The sequence below is a fragment of the Crocuta crocuta genome, unplaced genomic scaffold (genome assembly GCF_008692635.1).
Source record: "Crocuta crocuta isolate KB4526 unplaced genomic scaffold, BGI_CrCroc_1.0 scaffold342, whole genome shotgun sequence".
Classification (NCBI taxonomy): Eukaryota; Metazoa; Chordata; class Mammalia; order Carnivora; family Hyaenidae; genus Crocuta; species Crocuta crocuta.
The window spans coordinates 566,293-588,534 of NW_027532158.1; the positions used below are offsets into that span (position 1 = coordinate 566,293).

At 35.2% G+C, this 22,242-nt stretch overlaps 1 protein-coding gene across 1 annotated transcript in view; it reads left to right on the forward strand.

Annotated features, from left to right (window-relative positions):
- Positions 1-22,242, forward strand: part of LRRC7 (leucine rich repeat containing 7) — a 561,823-nt gene that overhangs the window by 513,358 nt on the left and 26,223 nt on the right. Inside the window, exons 27-28 of the mRNA XM_077776423.1 lie at positions 1,624-1,845; positions 15,598-15,690. Coding sequence (XP_077632549.1) covers positions 1,624-1,845; positions 15,598-15,690 — 315 coding nt within the window. The remainder of the gene's footprint in view (positions 1-1,623; positions 1,846-15,597; positions 15,691-22,242) is intronic.

Below are 22,242 nucleotides of genomic sequence, written 5' to 3' on the forward strand. Positions count from 1 at the left end.
TCTATTCCATTGGTCTATGTGTCTGTTTTTGTGCCAATACCATACTGTCTTGATGATGACAGCTTTGTAGTAGAGGCTAAAGTCTGGGATGGTGATACCTCCCGTTTTGGTTTTATTCTTCCGTATCACTTTGGCTATTCGGGGTCTTTTGTGGTTCCATACAAATTTGAGGATAGTTTGTTCTGGTTTTGAGAAGTATGCTGGTGCAATTTTGATTGGGATTGCATTGAATGTGTAGATTACTTTGGGTAGTAATGACTTTTTAACTATATTTATTCTTCCAATCCATGAGCATGGAATGTTTTTCCATTTCTTTGTGTCTTCTTCAATTTCCTTCATAAATTTTCTATAGTTTTCATCATACAGATCTCTTGTATCCTTGGTTAGGTTTATTCCTAGGTATTTTATGGTTCTTTGTAAAACATATGTTTAAAACTATTAACAAAAAGCATTCACTTTCCATGTTAGACCTCCATGTTAAACCATACATAATTTTGAAAGGCATATTTTAGGTTACCAGCCCACAGGCAGAGCTGCTTGCTTGGTGGAAAAGGTATCAGATAGAATGACTGAAGGAACCAAAGGTGAGAAAATCAGAGTGAGCACAGGAACAGTGGTATGCACCATATCAGTTGAAGATGGGAGACCAAGTGAACATGACCTCTACCTCCAACAACCGCCCTTAAGAAGTAAGAAATGATCATTACTGGAGCACCTGGGTGGCTCTGTTGGTTAAGTGTCTGACTTCTGCACAAGTCATGCTCTCATGGCTCATGAGTTCAAGCCCCATGTTGGGCTCTGTGCTGAAAGCTCAGAGCCTGGAGCCTGCTTCCAATTCTGTGTCTCCCTCTCATCCCTTCTCCCATTTTTACTCTGTCTCTCAAAAATAAATAAATATTTAAAAAATTAGAAATGATCATGATTGCTTTACATGAGGTACTAATAATGAATCTCTGTGAAAGCTCATGTGAGATGATATGCATACAGAGCTCACTCTGAAGACCTTTCCAAATCTAGAGTCTCGATGAGCTACAGATACTCACAGGAATTTATCACAACATTCATTTTCAATGTGACTTAAAGATTCCCAAAACCATACTCTTGATTTAATAATGCAGAAAATGAATAAATACTGGTTAAACTCATCTGAACAAGCACACTATGCACTGTGGCATAAAGGAACATATATGCTTCAATTATTTTGCTACAGAATTAGGAACTGGGTTCTATCATTTTCCCCCTGATGTTTCCTATATTACATCTTTCTCCCTGCTGTTATTCAAAATAAATGCCAGATAGAACTCCACTTTATTTTTAAGTTCTGACTTCTTTTTCTTCTTGAGATTTTTCAGGGAGAATTTTGATCCCTTAAAATGGGAGACAAAATAATCTGTGGCAAGACATCAATGACTATGAATGTATTTAATGCGGCCTTGCTCCAATATTAACATTTTCACAAACCACAGTAGGCAGACCCTTACTGTTTTTTCATTATCCTTTCCAGCAGTGGCTGAGACCTAAATGATGCCACTTTACCAGAGAGGTATTCTGTACGTGTTTTCTACTTTAATCACATCCTTTCAACACCACGAATCTTCGTCTGACAAATTATCTTCTCCACAGGCAGGCAGCCACATCCAGACTTTGATGGGGTCCCAAAGCCTTCAGCATCGGAGCCGGGAGCAGCAGCCATATGAGGGAAATATAAACAAAGTGACCATCCAGCAATTTCAGTCACCATTGCCTATTCAGATCCCCTCTTCACAAGCCACCCGGGGACCTCAGCCTGGACGGTGCTTAATTCAAACTAAAGGGCAAAGGAGTATGGATGGATATCCCGAGCAGGTGAGAAGAGTTTTTATGACTGATGAGTTTGCAGGGAATGTCAGGGCAATCCATTGAATCCATGGTTTACCTTCTCTCATTTATGTAGTCTGGGACAAATTAATGCTGTCACCATGTTGAATGGAGTACAGCACTCTGTGTAGGGGTTTTCTCATTATTTTCAGGGGTTAAACACTACAACACATAAAAATTGATCATTGGTAAAAAGCCCATTTCACATAAGGAAAAACTGATGAACTGGAAGTTTTTCTGGTTTATCCTACACCTTCTCCTACTCACTTTCAACTCCAATTTAGCTCTAACGCATGGCTTTTGAATATTACAGAGCTGTGGGGGATTAGGTGTATTTACCAAGGCCTCTGGTGAAACTGACAGTGTGAAAAGTGGGAACGCTTTTTAAAAATCCTATCTTCTGATTGTCGAATAAGACAAAGTTTTGCTATGAAGAAAATGATAAAGAGTAATTTGAAAGGAAACTTCTGAAATGTTCCAAAGACTACTGACAAATACCATGTAGCACAAAAATTGCTTCTCCTAGCTAAAATTAGGGTTTACTTTTCCATTACAGAGTCTGTTTTTCTTTCTTAGAACCAGAAAACTGAATAGGATCTTATCTACTGAACTGTATTACACTTAGAAAGCAAGACATTAAGATCTTAATACTCCCATAAAATTAATTTCTCTTATTTCGTTCTTCAGATAACTTGGCAAAGCTCCTACTGAATTCCCCCACTCCTTAATAAGGATTTCATTTTATTATTGCCTACGCTAAGCTTCACATGTTACGTTACCTTATTTTCTGAACATCTCAGACGTTACCTTCGTTCTCCAGTTTTTTCTTTTACAATGTTAATAGCCATTCATCAGTTGGATCCCAGCTGCTCTAGACATTGCCTCTATTTCTTTATATCCTTCTTGAAGCTGAGATTATGTCTTAATCATTGTCAGAATCATTGGCTCTTTCTAAAGATAATTTTATTCCTATCCTGCCTTGGAATCACTGACCTATATAGGTCAAGTGTTGGATTTAAGGTAAATAAACCAGACAGGTGCCTTTAATCAGGTTATGACATGACGTTTTTAATTCTCCAGAGATTCTTCAATGTTGATAAAGTTTTAAATTATGCCTTACTTACTTATAGGCACCTAGAGATTAAAAATAGTTCATATTCCCTCTCCTACAAATAGCATAACCACAACACAATTCTCTGATTTAGTTATTTCTATTAGCAGCTACATTTTTTTGGCCTAGAATCAGTGTATTTAAAACTTCACTCTTTTACCTGCTTTGACTAGATTCAATGTTAGCATGCAGTTATTCTGAGCACTGTAAATTTAAAGGCCTTTTTTTTACCTTATTTCTTAAAAATACATAGATTATATAGTTTGACCAATGAAGAGATTTAACTAAATTCTACAGTTTACATACTAAGTAAGCTTAAAACATCGTGGTTCTTTTAGAGAAGGTATTTGTAGTTGCTTGCAGATGGATCCACAGCTCCAATATCAGGTGCTTTTCAAACTGAGAGGTAAAAACTGAAACAGTCAATGGCTATGTTAAAGAAGGGACTTTAAATTCCTCTTGGCTTCCCAGTTTTTTCTGCATTGGTTTCAGCTTAAATGGTTTGGAATGCTGACATTTAAAACTTTGGATTGACAATGAGAAGCCTAAGGAGCCTTTAAATAATGAGTTTCCAAACTATGTTCCCCATTCTCCTGAGCTATAAATCTGAAGACATTTTCTCAAAACTTTTTTTCACAATTCACTGTAACATTGTCTGCTACCAGTGGTATGCTAGACTCATGCTGACTCTTTACTGTGTGCATTTCTTCCCAACTCCATCTTCAGTGGTGTCACACCATAGGATGAAACTATGGGCATAATTATACCAGGGAAATTAACGAACACTACAAATCAGGCTATTCCTTACCCTCAGCCAGCTCGTAAACATTTTCCAGCACACCACCAATTATGACACTGTTTTCTTTCATCTTTTTTCCCCCTAAATTCTCCACCTCTTCATTCAACCCTATAGCAGTCAGGTAAGCGAATACTAGGGGTGGGTCTCAGAATTTTGTGTTGAGTCTGATGCTAATACTTGTTAGTTGTGTGACCCTGGCCAAGTCATTAACCCTTTCTGAGGTTCTGTTTTCCTCCATATAAAATGAGAACATTACCACCCACAAACAACGTTCAAAAAATATTAGTAAGAGTCAAATCATGCAATTCTACACACACACACACACACACACACACACACACACTAAGCCTGGCACTGAGAGTGTATAAATAGGAATGAGAAGAGGTAGAAATAAAACATTTTAAGAATTAAAATATTGGAGGGCACTTCAATGGACTGATATTAGTCCCAACCTCCCTAATCTACAAATAGAAAAGCAAATAAAGCAAAATAAAACCAAAGAGAGAGAGAGAGACAAAGAGACTGAAAAAGGTTACGTATATCACTCATAATGAGGATATTACATGTATTTTTTTTTTACTTTCCTGAGATCTATTTCTTTTGAAAACTCAGACCTCTCCAGTGTGTGTGTGTGTGTGTGTGTGTGTGTGTGTGTGTGTGTGTACTTTAGAGACTTTTGTCTAATATTTAGGAAGGGAAAAATAAAGAAAATATTTAAGATATTTTAAAGCTATATAGTTTCACATGAAAACTGTAGAGTAGTGATTGAGATGCAAAGATCAAGGAAGCAACTGAAAATTGCTAATGTGGGTTTCAGGCATATAAATCAAGACACCCTATTTTAAAGCATTTCTAAGCATTTAAGTCATTTCTAAGTGGTGCAATAAAAGAGCCATAAAGAGAAAAACAGAGTTTTCTTAAATGATCACAACAGTGCTAGTTTGGTCAAGTACAGATATCTCCCAGCTTACAATGGATTGACTTACGATTTTTCAACTTTATGACGGTGCAAAAGCAATACCCATTCAGTAAAAACTGTACTTCGAATTTTGAATTGTGATCTATTGCTGGGCTACCGATATACAGGACAGTACTGCCTCCTGATGCCAGACAGAGACAGCGAGCCTCAGCTCCCAGTCAGCCACAGCATCACGAGCGTAAACACCTACTTATAACCATCCTGTACCTGTGCAACTGTTCGGTTTCCCATTTTTAGTACAGGACTCAACAAATGTCATGAGATATTCAATACTTTATTATAAAATAGGCTTTGTATTAAATGATTTTGCCTAGCAGTAGGCTTGTGGAAGTGTTCTGAGCACATATAAAGTATGTAGGCCAGGCTAAGCTATGATGTTCAGTAGTTTAGGTGTATTAAATGCATTTTATGACGTATAATATTTCCAACTTATCATGGATTCATTTGGATATAATCCCCTTGTAAGTCAAGGAAGATCTGTACAATATGGTAAAAAACTAAATCATTCATATTTTTAAGTGCAAGGAAATGTTAGAAACATAGTATAGAGAGACTACACAGCATGATGAAGCACAATAAGTTCTATTAAAGTTAGGAGATTTTACATTTTAAAAAAGTAATTATTTTAAAAAATAAAAATAAAAAAGGGGGGTACATCTGGGTGGCTCAATTGGTTCAGCATTCAGCTCTTGATATCGGATCAGGTCATGATCCCAAGGTTGTGGAACAGAGGCTCCTCCTTGGGCTCCACACTGAGCATGGAGCCTGCTTAACATTCTCTCTCTCTCTCTTTGGGTGTTTGGGTGGCTCAGTTGGTTAAGCGTCTGACTTCGGCTCAGGTCATGATCTCACAGTTCGTGGGTTCGAGCCTCATCTCGGGCTCTGTGCTGACAGCTAGCTCAGAGCCTGGAGCCTGCTTCAGATTCTGTATCTCCCTCTCTCTCTGACTTTCCCCTACCCATGTTGTCTCTCTCTCTCTAATAAATAAAAACATTAAAAAATTAAAAAAAGAATAAAAAGATTCTATGTCTCTCTGTCTCCCTCCCCCGTTGCCCCTCTCCTTGCTCATGCTCTCTCTTTAAAAGATAAAAATAAAAAAATTTTAATTACTTAAAATTAGTCACTTATTGCAATGCTTATTGTTGAAATTGTAACCACTTATTGCAATGCTATAGTTGAAAACAATACCCAATTACAATGAATGCACATTTTTTAATTTAGGGAAAAGAAATCTGAACAAAAATAGGTAAAGAAGTGACAACAGTTACCATACATTGAGTGTCTGCTATGCTATATATACTATATACTGTAGTCCCCACTTATTCATAGGGGATATATTCCAAAATGTACAGTGAAGGCCTGAAACCATGGATAATATCGAGCCCTATATATGCTGTTTTTCCCATACATACAAATCTATGATAAAGTTTAATTCATAAATTGAGCATAGTAAGAGATTAGCAACAATGACTAATAATAAAATAGAACAATTATAACAATAAACTGTAATAAAAGTTATGTTAATGAGGCCTCTGTCTCCCTCAAAATACCTGGTATTGTACTCATTCTTCTCGTGATGATGTGAGATGATATAATGGTCACATGATGAGATGAAGTGAGGTGAATGATGTAGACATCGTGACATAGCGTTAGGCTACTATTGACCTGCTAAGGATTAGTCAAGAGTGTCATCTGTTTCCAGACCACAGTCAACTACCAGTAAATGAAACCATGAAAAGTAAAACTGCAGATAAGGAGGGACTACTGTATAGTATATATGCCGTATATAGTATGTATCTTTTTTTGATGTTTATTTATTTTTGAGGGAGAGAGAGAGAGAATGAGAATGAGCAGGGGAGGGGCAGAGAGAGAGGGATACGAAAGTTTCGAAGCAGGCTCTGCAGTGACAACAGAGAGCCCAATATGGGGCTCAGACTCAAAAACCGTGAGATCATGACGTGAGCTGAAGTCAGATGCTTAGCAGACTGAGCCACCAAGGAGCCCTATACTATGTCTTAAACACAGAGGGGCCTCAGGGGTATGTGACCAGAGCAGTTTCACCAAGTCTGGTACTTAGAAACACCTCACACTTGGTTTAATGCTCTGCTGTTGCCAACGTGTCATTAGTAGTAATCACCTAACAAGGAACCTGACATTTTCATTTTGCACCATTAAGTGTATAGCTGGTCCTGCTTACATATAATGTTTCATTTAATCATCACAGTAATCTTTCTTTCTTTGTTACAAATGAAGAAACCAAGGCACCGAGAAAATAAGTACCTTGTAAAAGGTGTAATTGGTCAAGCTGGAATTTTAACCTAGGTTTGTCTGACTCAAAACTGAACTTCTGTTGTCCCAATCTTACCATTAAATTAACCACATGATCTCAGACACTTGCCTGCTATAGCCTCAGTGTCCTCTTCTGTCAAATAATATTAATTAAATCTGCTTCAACTACAATTCAGACTTACAGAACTGCCTTATTTGGATGGAATGTTGACTTGAACTCACATGAGCACTTCCAATGCTTTGAAAATCAAAAAGTACTGAATAAGCAGAAAGTTTTATTATTAACAAAAGCATACCTCTGTATCCATTAATGTGACCTAAAGAACTAATACATTTCTAGTCTTATTAGAATAAATTCCATATAGCAATGAGCATATATAATAAATGCCACCACTGAGGACATTGAATGAATTAAAATGGTCATTTTTTACTTAGCCAATGTTCTTAACCTTGTTTGACCATAGAGAAACACTTAGTAAACTTTGACATTCCTCCTCAATGATGAAACATCTCAAATTTCCAACCACCTGTCACAACAAAACAGGGCAAAATGTCCAACAATTCTAATTTAATGCACTTATATTTACATGTTTACTTTTCATAGGTATTAAAAATCAAGTCTGTTTTCAGCTCCAGGATTAAATTCAATAAAATATTTGAAAGTAATTTTTAAATCATAATGTGCTACCCAGATTCCAGGTATTAATTTCTATAGACTAGAAATCTGATTTCTAATAATGGATGTTCTTTTTAACAAATTATTTACAACACAAAACCATGTGCATATTACCTGAAGTTCATTTTCAGGGATTTTACTTAGAAAAGAGACTTTAATGCATAAACCATCTTGACTGTCGACAAACAGAATAGAGGATTCAAGTCAGAGTTCTATAAAGCAGGAGACTGAAAAAAGCCAGAAAGTGAAGGCCTGACTCCCATTCTACATGAAGAATTTGCAGCCATAGTGTCCCTTCTCTGAGCTCCTCCCTTTGTTTCTCAATCCAAGTGACGATCCTGTGCACCTTCTCATCCCTGTCACCATACAATACTGTATATTGGTTGTTCTCAAGCTCAGCTGTACATTAGAATCTGTTGAGGAGCTTTAAAAATCACCGATGCCTTGGCCTCCTACCCAGAGAAACTAATTTCATTAGTCTGGAAGTGACCTGGTTAATGGGAACTTTTGAAACTCCCCAGGTGGATTCTGTTGTGTGGCCAAGGCTAAGAGCCCATACTTTAGATATTGTATAACTCAACAATTTACCAGCTGAGTAATTACATTATTATCACTAATTTGATACATAAACTGTCCATAACTTGCTGAATGTTTTTATAAAAGAAACTAACTTGGTTTTTATTTTTTGTGAATGTATACTCCAAGGAGAAGTATATTTACATATATGTGGAACACACAGATACCAAAGCCGAAATAGGAAGGAAAAACATCAACGTGATGCTTCAAACATCTCAAAACCCTTTCATGTATTAGCTTATTTGATCCAATTAATAATGATGTGATATAGATAGAGCACTTTGTTTAATTGACTAGCAAAGTAAGATTCAGAGAAGTTAACTGTCTTGCCTATGGTCACACAACCATTTAGAAACTACACTTGTATTAAAATCCAGTTTCTTGAGTCAAACACATTACATGCTGCAGCCTGCTGCACTATAGCCAAACACAGAAGTCAAGAGTAAGCCCACATGGAAACTGTAAACTATGGAAAAATAAATCCCAGAGTCCATATCTGCCCCAGAGAAGAGAACACACCCACTAATCAACCTAACCTACCAGGATGGCAGGAGCTCCGTAGTTGTCTCTTGCCAGTTCCCCTGAGTATACATTCAAACTAAAGTTTGTTCCTGAAAGAGAACTTACTACATTTGAATTACATTAGAATTAGCTTCTGTGACTTATACAAAGTGATCTGCATCCCTCATATTCAAGGGAAAAAAAAAGAAAACAAACTCCAAAATCATCCCAGTGTACCTTAAAAGAAATCACTTTATATTTTTTAATATTTTTATTTATTTCTAGGAGAAAGAGAGAGAGAGAGAGAGAGAGAGAGACAGCGTGAGCAGGGGAGGGTCAGAGAGAGGGAGATATAGACTCTGAAACAGGCTCCAGGCTCCGAGCTGGCAGTCAGCACAGAGCCCGACACGGGGCTCGAACCCACGAACCGCGAGATCATGACCTAAGCGAAAGTCGGACGCTTAACCGACTAAGCCACCCAGGCGCCCCAAAAGAAATCACTTTAATATTTGATAATATGTGAAGTACATGAAACAGTTGGCTAAAAGACAAGATTTCAGACATTTCTCTAGATTGGATGCTCTGGTCAGCTGCCTGAAGGGCTCACAAAGGTGAAGCTTTCATTTGTTGAGGCCAAGTGAAGAAAACATTATTCTGAGTATTTGATATAAGAATAAAAACTTGGAAAATCTTATTCAAATTATGGATTTTTAAATTAAAAGGTAATAATTTGATGAAGATGGTCAGAAAATAGGTATTAAAATGGTTTTTAATATATGCTATTTACTCAGTTGATTTCAGAGACATCCCATACCTCACTCTATTCCACTTAAAGTATTAGTATTTATATTTTCTCCCTAGAATTTTATTCTTCAGTAACCGAAATAATACTGCAACTCTGAAGTTATAATCCACAGTTGGAAACAAGTAACATGTAACTCAATATGACAAGTTCTACAAATAGTAGAATTCAGTAAACACTGCAGTACGAACAGAAGGCTTCTGTCAGTTTTCCACTAAATATATGTTTGATTTCCTTGGTTTCCTTCCCCAAGTGAAGGAAATGAAGTGAATGACCTTTATAATTTATTTACAGACCCAAAAAAGCATTTGAGTTTCTTTATTTTTATTTAAATTTTAGTTAGTTACACATTTGAGTTTCTATTTCTTAGATACACACAGAGTTGGCTAATTTTTTCTGGAAGATCTAGAAAATGGGTACATCAGAGGACTTTATTCATTAATCTTTATTTAGTATGTCTTTTCAAAAGATTTAATTAGCACTTTGAGTTGGACTTACATCTCTAAATCACAACAAAAAAGGTATGAACATAGAAGAATAAAAAATTTATTCTTGAATATTAGCATTTATATATTTGATTATATTATATATTATATAATTATTACATATTGTCATATAATTATTACATATAGTATATATCTCTTATTATCAATCATGTCATTATATAAATCATATCATGTCATACTTCTGCTTAAAAAGTCCTAGTGGCTTTGAAATTATATATATCCTGGTCCCTGCCCCTCTCTACTCTTTCCTTCAGCTATTCTTTCTCTAGTCATGCTGAAACTGTTGTTGTTGTTCTTAACAACTTATTGATAAAACTTACACACCTTAAAGTTCACCTGTTTAAAGTGTACAATTCGGTGGGTTTTGTATATTTATAAAATTGTGCAATCATCACCATAATGTAATTTTTAACCATTTTCATCATTCCATAAAGAAACTTTGTACCCGTTAACAGTCACTTATCATACCCCCTCCCCTTCATTTCCTGCCAGCCCTAGACAATCACTCATCTACTTTGTATCTGTATACATTTGCCTATCCTGGGGATTTAAAATAAGTGAGATCATACAATATATGGGGGTTTTGTGACTAATTTCAGTTAGCATAATGTGCTAAGTGTAGAATGTACTACTAATTCATTCCTTTTTTTACTGCCAAATAATATTCCATGACATGGATATACCACAGATTATCCATCAGTTCATGGACATTTAGATTATTTCCACTTTGGAGCCATTATGAATAATATTGGTAAGAACATTCATTTCTAAGTCTGTGTGTGGATGTATGTTTTCATTTTTCTTGGGTAGTTACTTAGGAATGAAATTGCTGTTTCACAAAATGGTAATTATGTTTGTCATTTTGAGAAGTTTCTAAATTCTGGTCTAAAGTGGCTACCACAAACTACATTCCCACCAGCAATGAAGGAGTATTCTAATTTCTCCACATTCTCACCCTTATTTGCTACCTATCTTTTTTATTATAGCCACCCTATGATATAGTATGTCATTATGATTTTGATATACGTTTCTCTAATGACTAAAGATGTCAAGTGTCTTTTCATGCATTTATTAGGCATTCATATGTCTTCTGTGAATAAACGTCTATTAAAATTCTTTAGCCATTTTTAATTAGGTTATTTGGGTCTTTTAATTCCTGAATTGTAAGAGATGTCCATATAAACTGGATATAAGACCCTAATATAATTTGCAAAAATTTTCTTCCATTCTGTGGGTTGTCTTTTCATTTTCTTGGTGGTCTCCTTTGAAGCACCAAAGTTTTTAATTTTTATAAAGTCAGTCATCACTTATCACATTTGGCTTCATATCTAAGAAATCATCTGTGATCTAATTAAAGATCATGGAGATTTATTCTTGTATTTATTCTTAGAGTTTTATAGTTTTAGCTCTTACATTTCAGTCTCTGATTTGTTAATTTTTGTATGTGGTGTGAGGTAGGGGTAAAAATCATTATTTTGCATGTGGATATCCCATTGTGTCTGTATCATTTGTTGAAAATACTATTCTTTTCTCACCGAATTACTTTGGACCTTTTGTTGAAAATCAACTGACCATAAATGTTAGGGTTTGTTTCTGGACTTTATCCTTATGCCATCTTGTTATTTCTTGGTATTATAAAGACCCATCTGTCTTTAGGGCATTTAAAATAACCGACTTGGAGGCTGGTAGTTTTGCCATTTTTCTTTTTGTTTGTTGCTTCATCTTTTACATTATTCATATTTCTGCTAAAATGTCACTTGAGCAGTTGAAATGTAATTTCTTGGCTGTTCTACCTAAAATAGCTCCACATTCCTGTTCCATCACTCTCTACAACCTTTCCTGCTTTATTTTTCTCATAGCTCATCTCACTATCTGAAATTATTTATTGCTTACATGTTTACTATCTGTCTTCCCCACTCGAATGCAAGTTCCATGAGGGCAGGGATATTTTTTTATGTCTGACAAGATGTCTGGCACTTAATAGGAAACCAATAAATATTTGGGGAATAAAGTCATGAATCATGATTTCTGCAGTTTTCATTTTCAAAGCTATAATGGTTTTACCAAGCATGTAAGTTAATAATTGAAGCATTCTTTTGAATAACTGGCATACCTTCTAATAGCTGATCACATGTTTTAAGAAGGAGCCATTGTATACTTTGACAATGCATATTTGAAAGTATTTTTTGTCACACCTGCCAACAATCATATTTCTAGGGTATATGGTGCTTTGTTTTAGGCCTACCTAACATGATTCATCCAAAGCAGACTGAGAATAGAGAAGTGGGTGATTATTCAAAGAAAAGTTAAGCTTATAGCTACCAGAATTAGGATGAATGGATCTTGGGCAACAAAAGCAATAGGTGTCCATTGAAAGTTTTGATACATACTGCTAGGAAAGAGAATGGTAATTAGAACATATCATAGTAAACTGGTTCATTACAACATCATCAAATATCTTTCTGTAATGCAACTCCCTAACCTCCCAAGACACACACACATACATGTTGTTTTTATGTGCATGTGTTTACATAAGTACTACCATTTCCTTTGTTCTTGCCACTAAGTTTTAGAGCATTGCAAGACCAAATGAGATTACTACATTCTAGAGATTATAGACCATGACTTCACAGGGCCTCACTGCCACATAACAATCCATTTTATCATAGACCTGTTTAAATAATACCTGGTATTTTAATTAGAGCAAGATTGACACAGACCAGAAACATCAAGTGATAGAAGTAGCCTCTAAAAGAAGCAAATACACCCTTGACTTCCAGGCTGTTGTTTATATATTCAGCCAGAAATTTCATTCATTGATATCAATATCTTAATAGAAAATTGAAATGCTAACTTCATTAAATAAGCTATTTATTAGCCTCTTAGTTCTGACCTTTTGCTAAGAAAACTGCATTTTTGCTTTGATAATTCTCTTTAGTTTCAGACTGCTTCTTGGCTGTGAGGTAACCTCTCCTCTTAAATTTTATAACCTTGTTACCATTTAGGTGGAACTCCTTATATGTGAGATGATACTCTCTCTGACATGCTGTATGGGACACAACAGTCACAACACAACCTATTAGCCCATACCATAGCATGCCCAAGGGCAGTCTAGCTTCAGATCAGAATTTATGGCTATTTGTCACATTTATAAAACCACAGTGTCATCTTTATTATTTCTATTATTAAAAAATATATTGAGGCAGTTCTTCATATACTTGGCACATATGAAATTTGTTTCCCTTAGATTTTTAGTGCCTTCCAGATTGACAATAATATAAAATAGATATTGTCAGTACAATGAAAGAGAACGATGGGAAAATATTCTCAGCAATTTACTTTGTAAATAAAATGTGTTGCATATGTTTCCTTTCAGGTTTTATAGTGGCCTGGGGAAAGCCAGAAGTGTATATACCTTCCATATATTTCATTGTGCAATATAAAATTTTCACATTAGAAAGACATAACCCAAATTTCAAATAATTTAATTGGCAATGCGCAGATATATGGGAAAACACAAAGGTACAATGCTTAAATGATATAAGTTTCTTTCTTCCTATTTTCTAATTAACCACTAATAACGAAAAAGAGCTACAAAATAAACTGGTATATTGAATAAAGCAAAAATATTCCTTCAAGCTATTATATGTTCATATCCACAGATGGTGAACTATATAAATACAAAACTATTATAACTGTAGTTGCTAATACCTTATGATAGCTAGTTTTAACAAATCTAGCTCAGTTATAGAAAAAGTTGTAATTAAACATATCTTTAAAATAAAAATATGGGAAAGCACTTATCGTAATTGCAGTTACCCATAATTTAGAAACTATTCATTAAAGACTCTACCGTAAAAATTACATTAGTGGATAGTTTTTTGCCCTTGTGTTGCAAGTGAACTCTGTAATAGTTTAACATTATATTTATTATTATGAAATATAACAGTAAATTAAGGACAGTCTCATTAAACAGCCAAACCTAATTAATCCAGTTCCCAGTGGCTCATAATATATGCTAATTAAGCCAGGCACAGTACTCAAGTTTGCCTTGAACTATCTAAGAGATAGAGATTAAAGATACCTTGAAAATAAAAATATAGAGAGCATTTGGGCATTTGCATTTGTCCGTAAGGAAATTAACGGGCTAACTATGCAGGATTGCTACGGAAAATATTAAGCTACTTAAGAAAGCAAACATTTCCAATCATCTTTAGGAACTTTCCCAGTATATATTTTTATAAATACAAACATATGCTATTGTATTTCTTTAGTTTTTTTCTTAATTCCTTATTAATCTTTTGCCTGCCAATCTCTAGTAACACTTAGTTCACCTAGTTCCAGCACTTGTTCTGTGCTTAAAAGTTATAATAAAAGTGTGGGATTTTTTTCTTTCTATTTTCATGTAACGAAAGTGTCTGCTGCCTCTGGGGTCCCAAGTCTTTCAATCACCTAGAGTCACATCATACCACCTTTCATGAAAAATTAGCGTTTTTACCATGGTCCTCATACATATCCCAGCTCAGGATCATCAAGAATTCCTAAGTTTGCTATCATTCCTCTAGGTCATTCATGGCAACAATTTCTCTTCCACTGGATTCTTGATTTACATTTTGCATTCACTCTTACAATACCATCTTTGCTACAGCCTTAGCATGATGTGGACCTACTCCTGGTGCCATCATTTCCCCTTTGGTCTCTCTTGTGTTTAACACACTTTCATTTAGGGTTTGGGGAGATAGCGAAGCACAGAATACTAGAATATTAGCCCTCACTTTCCTAAATACTCATCAATATTGCCTGTCACAGTTTCTCCATATTCCTGACCTCTTTCTTTTTAAGTGTTCTCTGTCTTCCAAGGGCTCTAACTGCCCCTGCAGGAGCTGGTGCCAAACCTCCAAAACATTTATTACTGAGTATTTCATTCTCTGTTCCACACTCACTCAGGCTATGGTCAAAGGTCCTCCCCTTTCTCAAAAGAAAGGCCATGCTATTTCTAAACAATAGAACCATCTACCAAGGAGATGAACTGAACTACTCTCCTAGAAAGCAGGGGCAACTTAATTAAATAACCATATTTTCCCCAAATGTATACTTGCAAATTCTCTTTCACTTATTCATACAGCCTCTTCTAAATTGGTCATAATATATGTTCATTTAAAGTAGGTAATTTAAATAATGCACAATCTTGTTATTGTTATAAATCTAAATCTTCAAAACCTGTTTGTCAAAATGTAATCCTACACATAGTATTCTTACTAATGAATAAATTCTTACTAATATCTGTTTGCCCAGGTAATTTCAACCTAGGTTCAATTGTAACTTATGCCTATAGGAGCACTAAATAGTTCGTCTTTTGTGTACTAAGTTGTTAATAGAGACTAACCCTGACAACTTAAGTGAAATGTGAATCTCTTCTACTGGGATGCAGTTATTTGAAGATATTTAGCCTTGATATATATTTGATCACTTTTTTTATATCCTTTTTTTTTTTTACATAGTTTTGTGTGAGAATAGAAAAGAATCCTGGCCTTGGATTTAGTATCAGTGGTGGAATTAGCGGACAAGGAAATCCATTTAAACCTTCTGACAAGGTAAGAAGTGAATTTCTTATTGACAGTTTTATAGGAAAACACTGTCTTTGACTATAGAAAACAAAGTCAGAAAAAACCTACTGGGCTTTAATAAACTAGCTAATTATGAAGCCAGTTACATACTTTTTCAGCACAGGGGAAACAATTCACTGCAGTGCTTGACAAATCCTAAGAATAGGGAAAAAAATTAATGATTCTCTTTGAAAGAAAAGTTGTTTCTTTTTTGTGTTTCATTTTGCTTACACTTGTATATATATTCGAAGAAAACTATACAGGCAATTATTAACAAGTTGTTTCCAAAAGTTTACTTGTAGATCATTTATTTGGGAAAATGTTTTGTCATAGTAACAGAATAATTAAATAATGCTTCATTGCCAGGGCCAGCTGACTGAAACCTCTTTAAGTTATCATGATCATGAAGTATTTCACTAATAGATGTATAGATTGAAAGACCACAGAAAACAAATATTCTATGGGAAAATTAAAATTAGCCATGGCAGAAAAATCAGGGCCTCCTCTCATGCCTACCCCTGTTTGTCAGACCATGAGTAAAACTTCACCACTATGTCCACGCTCCACGAACATTCTGTCCAAATTTGTATCTGGCCTGTATGATCACATTGTGGACCTGAACCACCTGACTTTTTTTATTTTAGAAAAGTTACCCTGAGCTATCCTGCTGGCATCAGAGTGTAATGCTCTCAACTTTGAATCAGTCAGTAACTATAATTTGATGATAATTGGAACTATTTGCTTTTGACCTCATCAAATTTAATTGCATTAAGTGCCATAAAACTTTGGGATGATGAAAACAGACAGAAATTAGATATGAGTAAAACCTCCACAAGGTCTTGATTTACCTCTGAGCCACAACCTGGGGCAGGTTATCCACTTATCACTATTATAAAAAAAATAATAACCCATACATCAATTTCTGATCATAAAACCTGCTTTTGAAAAACCATGAGTGCCCCTACTCTGGAGATTTCTATAGCCTGAAACAGGCTTTTACCCCTTATTTTCCTCTATTTCTTCCATCTTCTTGTTTTCTAACATTGTTTGTGACCTTCTTTGTTTCCTTTCTGGAGAAGAAGACGAGAGGAAGAGGTAGGCTAGAAAGTAGAATTATTCACACTCTACACATTAAAATGGAAGGGACTATAAAGACATCTCCTATAGATAGGAATTCCTTTGGTCAACTCGTTGGAGTAGCTATTCATATATAAGGAATATGTGTGAGGCAGCCCATTATAATTAGGAGGATGTCAGTTAGAAATATCTATGTACCAGTAACTATTGCCTTTCTATTTTGAAAGGATGTTGAGGATAACCATTGATATAGTAGAACTAAAATATGGTTTAGCAAAAACAAGTGTTTATTTAATTTTGATAAATTATCAATATATCTAAAGACAAAAAATTATGAAAGTTCACAATTATCAGAAACATATGGTAGTATTTAGAAAGACTCAAATCATTATGTTTTATTCATCTTGACCCTTCTCTTTGTCACTGGTTTCACATCTTCTCCCTAAATTCTTCCAATGAGAAGTCAATAACCTTATCATCCATAAGATAGTTAAAATCCAAAAGATATGTTTTTCTCTCCTTTCTCACCAGTATGTACATCTTTTTATTATATTTTTGGAAGGTACAGGGTAATAAATATTTGAAATTAAGGATGAACAGATTGCTAAATAGTCAAGAGGTCTGAATGCTGCCGTTGCTTTTCTGCTATTATTTTCAACTGAAGGAGGGAGTAAATGTGAGACTTTAAAATTATTCCTCTAATTCTTCCACTATGACAAATGTGAACACTTTATAAATATTAATTTAATTTCACATTTATAACATATTGATGCCTCTAGTGAAATTGAACTATTTCTATGACATTATAATTTGCTCTTTTGGTTAAAAGCAACAGATATAAAGCTTGTGATTCTGTGTCCACTGAAAAATTTCCCCCCAAAAGCACTTTTTTTCACCTGATTATTCTCTAAAACACTCTACAATCTGAAAAGTGAATCTCTATTATTGCAAAATTGATGGGAGTAATTGAAACTTCCAAATCTGCAGAAGACTCTCAAGATTGCTCTTAATTTATTGACCACTTTTGATGTCATGCCAAACATATGGTGGATATTTAGTTAGAAGTGTCCAGAGGACCTAAGATACTGGCTCTGACAATTAGTACAAGAATTTAATTCACTCACAAGGAAAGGGATTAATCTCTTGGAAATTCAGTTGCAACTCTTTAGCCCCGTGTCCCATTCTTATAGTGGTTGCATAAAATTTAGAGTAGAACCCAGTGTCCAAACTAACCCCAAAATGGCAAACGGTAAGAAAATGAAAATGAACTTAAAAAATACTCCTCTCTTCACTGCTGAAAAACAGACTGCTTTTTCATGAGTAGGCTAATTTACAGCTGAGGGTGAGAAGAACCAAATTAAACAGATGTTTAAATTCAATAGATGCTACCTGAATCAGTGTGAATGCTTTATAAGGAGTTCTAGTCAAAGTTAGGCAAAAGCTTAAGCTTTAATACAATACATATTTGCTTTCAATAAACAACTCATGGATTAGAAATATTCTCCAAAGAACACTGTATTATTTTTACTTATTGTTCATGAATGTATGACTGTTTTGTAATGCCGCTCAAAATTCTAAATATCCAAGGTGCCTGGATGTCTTCAAGGCATTGAGAACTTTCTGTACAAAGCAGCCAATAGATTTGTTCCATTCTCTTCATTGTGATTGATGGGAACCACTGTTTCAGCCCAATGTCAAGGTCCATTGTGAGATAGGATCCAAACTGATTGCCTGTATATAGCCAGGTAGGGAAAGCATGAAGTATGAAGTAGTCATCCCAAAACACTGGGAGTGTGAGAATAGGGCAAGAGTGAGCTGTTGTTTAGTCTGGCAGAAGTTTCCAATTTAAATTCTGGGGTAGCATGAGTTTATGCAGAAAATACTTAAGACATTCCAAAAGTTAGCTGAGGCTTTAGGGGGAGTTCAGGATTAAGCCAGATATGGGACTGTTTTGTACTGGACTTTGAGAGCTTCAGACAGCACCTGGCCTTACAAACTTAACTCCTCTCAAAGACCACAAAGTAGTCCTAATCAAATAGAGTCTCCTGGGGCTAAATGGATGGAGCACAGTTAGTCCTGAAGCTCATGTCATTGTCAGTCAAGGTTTAAGAGCTGAACAGACGAATTCACTTATCATGGAGTTCATTATTTTGGGTTCACTGCCAGGTGAACACTGCTTTTACATACTTGGAAAGAGAAAAATGGAAAAAAACGGCCCTATATAATGCTTGCCTCCTCTGTCCTCCCAGTAAAGTTGATGGAAGCCATGATCTGGTCTGTTATCATAGAGAAACATTGCTGTCAGGATAGCCATATGCTGCAGAGAGATGAAGATTTTGACCTAACAAATCTGATGATAATAATAAAAGGAATAAGAATAATAGCTTTTAATTGAGTATCTACAGTGTGTTGGTCACTCTATTATGCTCTTTATATACATGCACTTATCTGATCTTCAGAACAACTTGTGTTAGTTGAGTATTATTATCCACCATTTTGCTGAGGCCCAGAGGGGTTAATTAACTTGTCCGAGGTCATTTAGGTGATATGTGGCAGACAAGATTTGAACACAAATTGATCTGACTCCAAATCCTTTTCTCTTAATAAGCATTATGGTGCATGCCGCTATCTGCAAATGCCACTTAGCAGAAGAGCCACGTGACAAATTTATACCCTGTAGAGTTGAGACTAATATGATATTCTAATATTGAAAGTATTACAAAGTCCTTTAATTAGTGATAGTCTAGATATTTGCTTCAACACGTTCTTGGAAGTCAGCATGTATTCTCTACTGAACCTAGATAATTAGAAGCAGACTGTACACAGTGAATCGCTGAGCAATTATATAACTTTTGGGTTAAGGTATCATTAGAGTGATGATTCTGCCAGTGGAACAAACAAACCACAGTAATCTTTGCCTATTTTTAAATGTACATGGGATAATCATTCATGATTGCAAAATTCAAATAATTGACCAATACAATTTCCGCTGGATGTTGTTAGAAAGAAGGGACTGGATTAATGGATAATGGGTACTGTGTTGTTGTAGTGACTTCATAGTTCAGCCCAAGACTTTGTAGATGAGTGAATTTTTTTTTTCTTTTTTTTTTTTTTTTAATAGTTTATTGTCAAATTAGTTTCCTAGATGAGTGAATTTTTAATGATGCATTCACACAGTTTATCATTCAGAGACTGCTCTTCCTCCTTCATTGCCTTATTTAAGGAGGAAGAACTAAGCTCCTAATGTTTAAAGATATCAAAGAAAACTCAGTCTCTTTTTCTATATATTCTAAAAGTATAGTACTGAATACTCACATGAAAAATGATCTGGTCATAATATCAAAATAAAAGCTATCTTACAGATATCCTCAAAATACTTGATATCAGGAAATACACATACTAGGGCATTGGGATCAAAGAATCACTTATTTTTCACCATTTTATCATAATACCCATGTTCAATAGATGCCATAGAAACCACCCATATTTCCACAGATTTGGGCAATCTGCATGTAGACACAGAAATGAAAATTGTTAAATTTTTAAATGCCTTAATTTGCCTACAGTGCAAAGTCCAAAGTCCATGAAAAATATTGTAATCATGGAAAATGTGAAATATAATTTCTAATAAACCTTAAATAAATGTTCTGGAATTTCAGAATAAGTCATTATATTCTACCCTACGTCACTTGTAAAAGATTGACTCCAGATGCCTAAGAAGCCTGCAACAGGATTCAAACACGTTTACACCCTTCCTTCCACACCTAGAAAAATAATGGGACTTTATTCTTTGTGTGGAGATGAGTATTGCATCAAATAAAAGTTTTTGTATGATAAAAATTAAGAGAAGATGTGTTTTATGAGCAGAATCAAAGCATTTACTTGATACCTTTACCCAAGGATAATAATACAGAGAGGCTCACTTGGCAGTGGCAAGTTAGAAAATGCACAAGAATAATTTTCCAGGTTTCCTCAGCTTCATGGCATTGGGTAATTCATAAACAAAAGGTGAAAAAGATATGTTCTTGGCCTATGAAAAAGGTACATGCCATTTGTCTATTTCTTATCATGTCTTGTCATAAAAATCAATAATAGCAAACACATTTGTCTAGAACTCCACATAGCAGGTGATTTATATTTACTACATAAATATTAAACTGCATATAAAAGGGCACCAACTGGCTCAGTTGGTTAAGTGTCCAACTCCATTTTGGCTCAGGTCATGATCCCAGGGTCATGGGATTGAGCCCCATGTCAGGTTCCATGCTGAACATGGTTTCTCTCTTCTTCTCTCTTGCCTTTCTCCCATACTCACACTCTTGCTATATATATAAGATAAAATAAAATAAAAAAGAAACATCTCTTTTTAGATATAAAACTAAATTTTTAAAAATAAATACCAAGCATAATTATTTTACAACATAACTGTTTATTTCACCTGCATCTTAGTCAAATTGTAATTTGAGGTTCAGAATGCCACTTTGTTTGAGGACATTAAAAGTGAGATTTTTAAAAAATAAAAAATGTAGTTTTTGCATATTCTGTCCTTTGTCTTATATGTTCAAAATAGATTCAGGGGTGCCTGAGTGGCTCATTTGGTTAAGCATTTGACTTCAGCTCAGGTCATGATCTCACAGTTCGTGGGTTTGAGCCCCGCGTCGGGTTCTGGGCTGACAGCTAGCTCAGAGCCTGGAGCCTGCTTTGGATTCTTTGTCTTCCTCTCTCTCTGACCCTCCCCTGCTCATGCTGCCTCTCTCTCTCTCTCAGAAATAAATAAACCATTAAAAAAATTTTTTTTAAAGAAAATAGATTCAGAAACATGGATAGGAATGTAGTCTTCACAATCTCCTATCAGTAGGATTCCTACATGTATTCCACTTATGTGAAACTCTTTTAAAAGGCATGGCACTGTGCTTTAGCCAATTAGATACTGCAGATTCTAAACATTAAAATACAGAAAAGACATGGATTTCAGCTTATGAAAGGATATAACAGAACTCAACATGGGCTTGGTTCTTCACAAAAAAATATCACTGGGGCATACATGTGAAAAATATGAGACAATCAAAAAGTACTATTTATTTTATTTACTTTTTTTTTAGAGAGAGAGCATGAGTGGAGGAGAGGCAGAGGGAGAGAGAGAAAATCTTAAGCAGGCTCTGTACTCAGCATTGTGTTATTTTTCTCTTTTGAGTTGTGAAACAATCATCTAAACTCAAAGGGTTGATTCTTTTTTTTTAATTTATTTTTAAAAAATTTTAATATTTATTTATTTTTGAAAGAGAGAGAGAAGGAGCATGAGCGGGGGAGGGGCAGAGAGAGAGGGAATCACAGAATCCGAAGTAGGCTCCAGGCTCTGAGCTGGCAGCTCAGAGCCCAATGTGGAGCCCAGCATGAAATGTGAGATCATGACCTGAGCCGATGTTTAACCAAGTGAGCCACCCAGGCTCCCCTCAAAGAGCT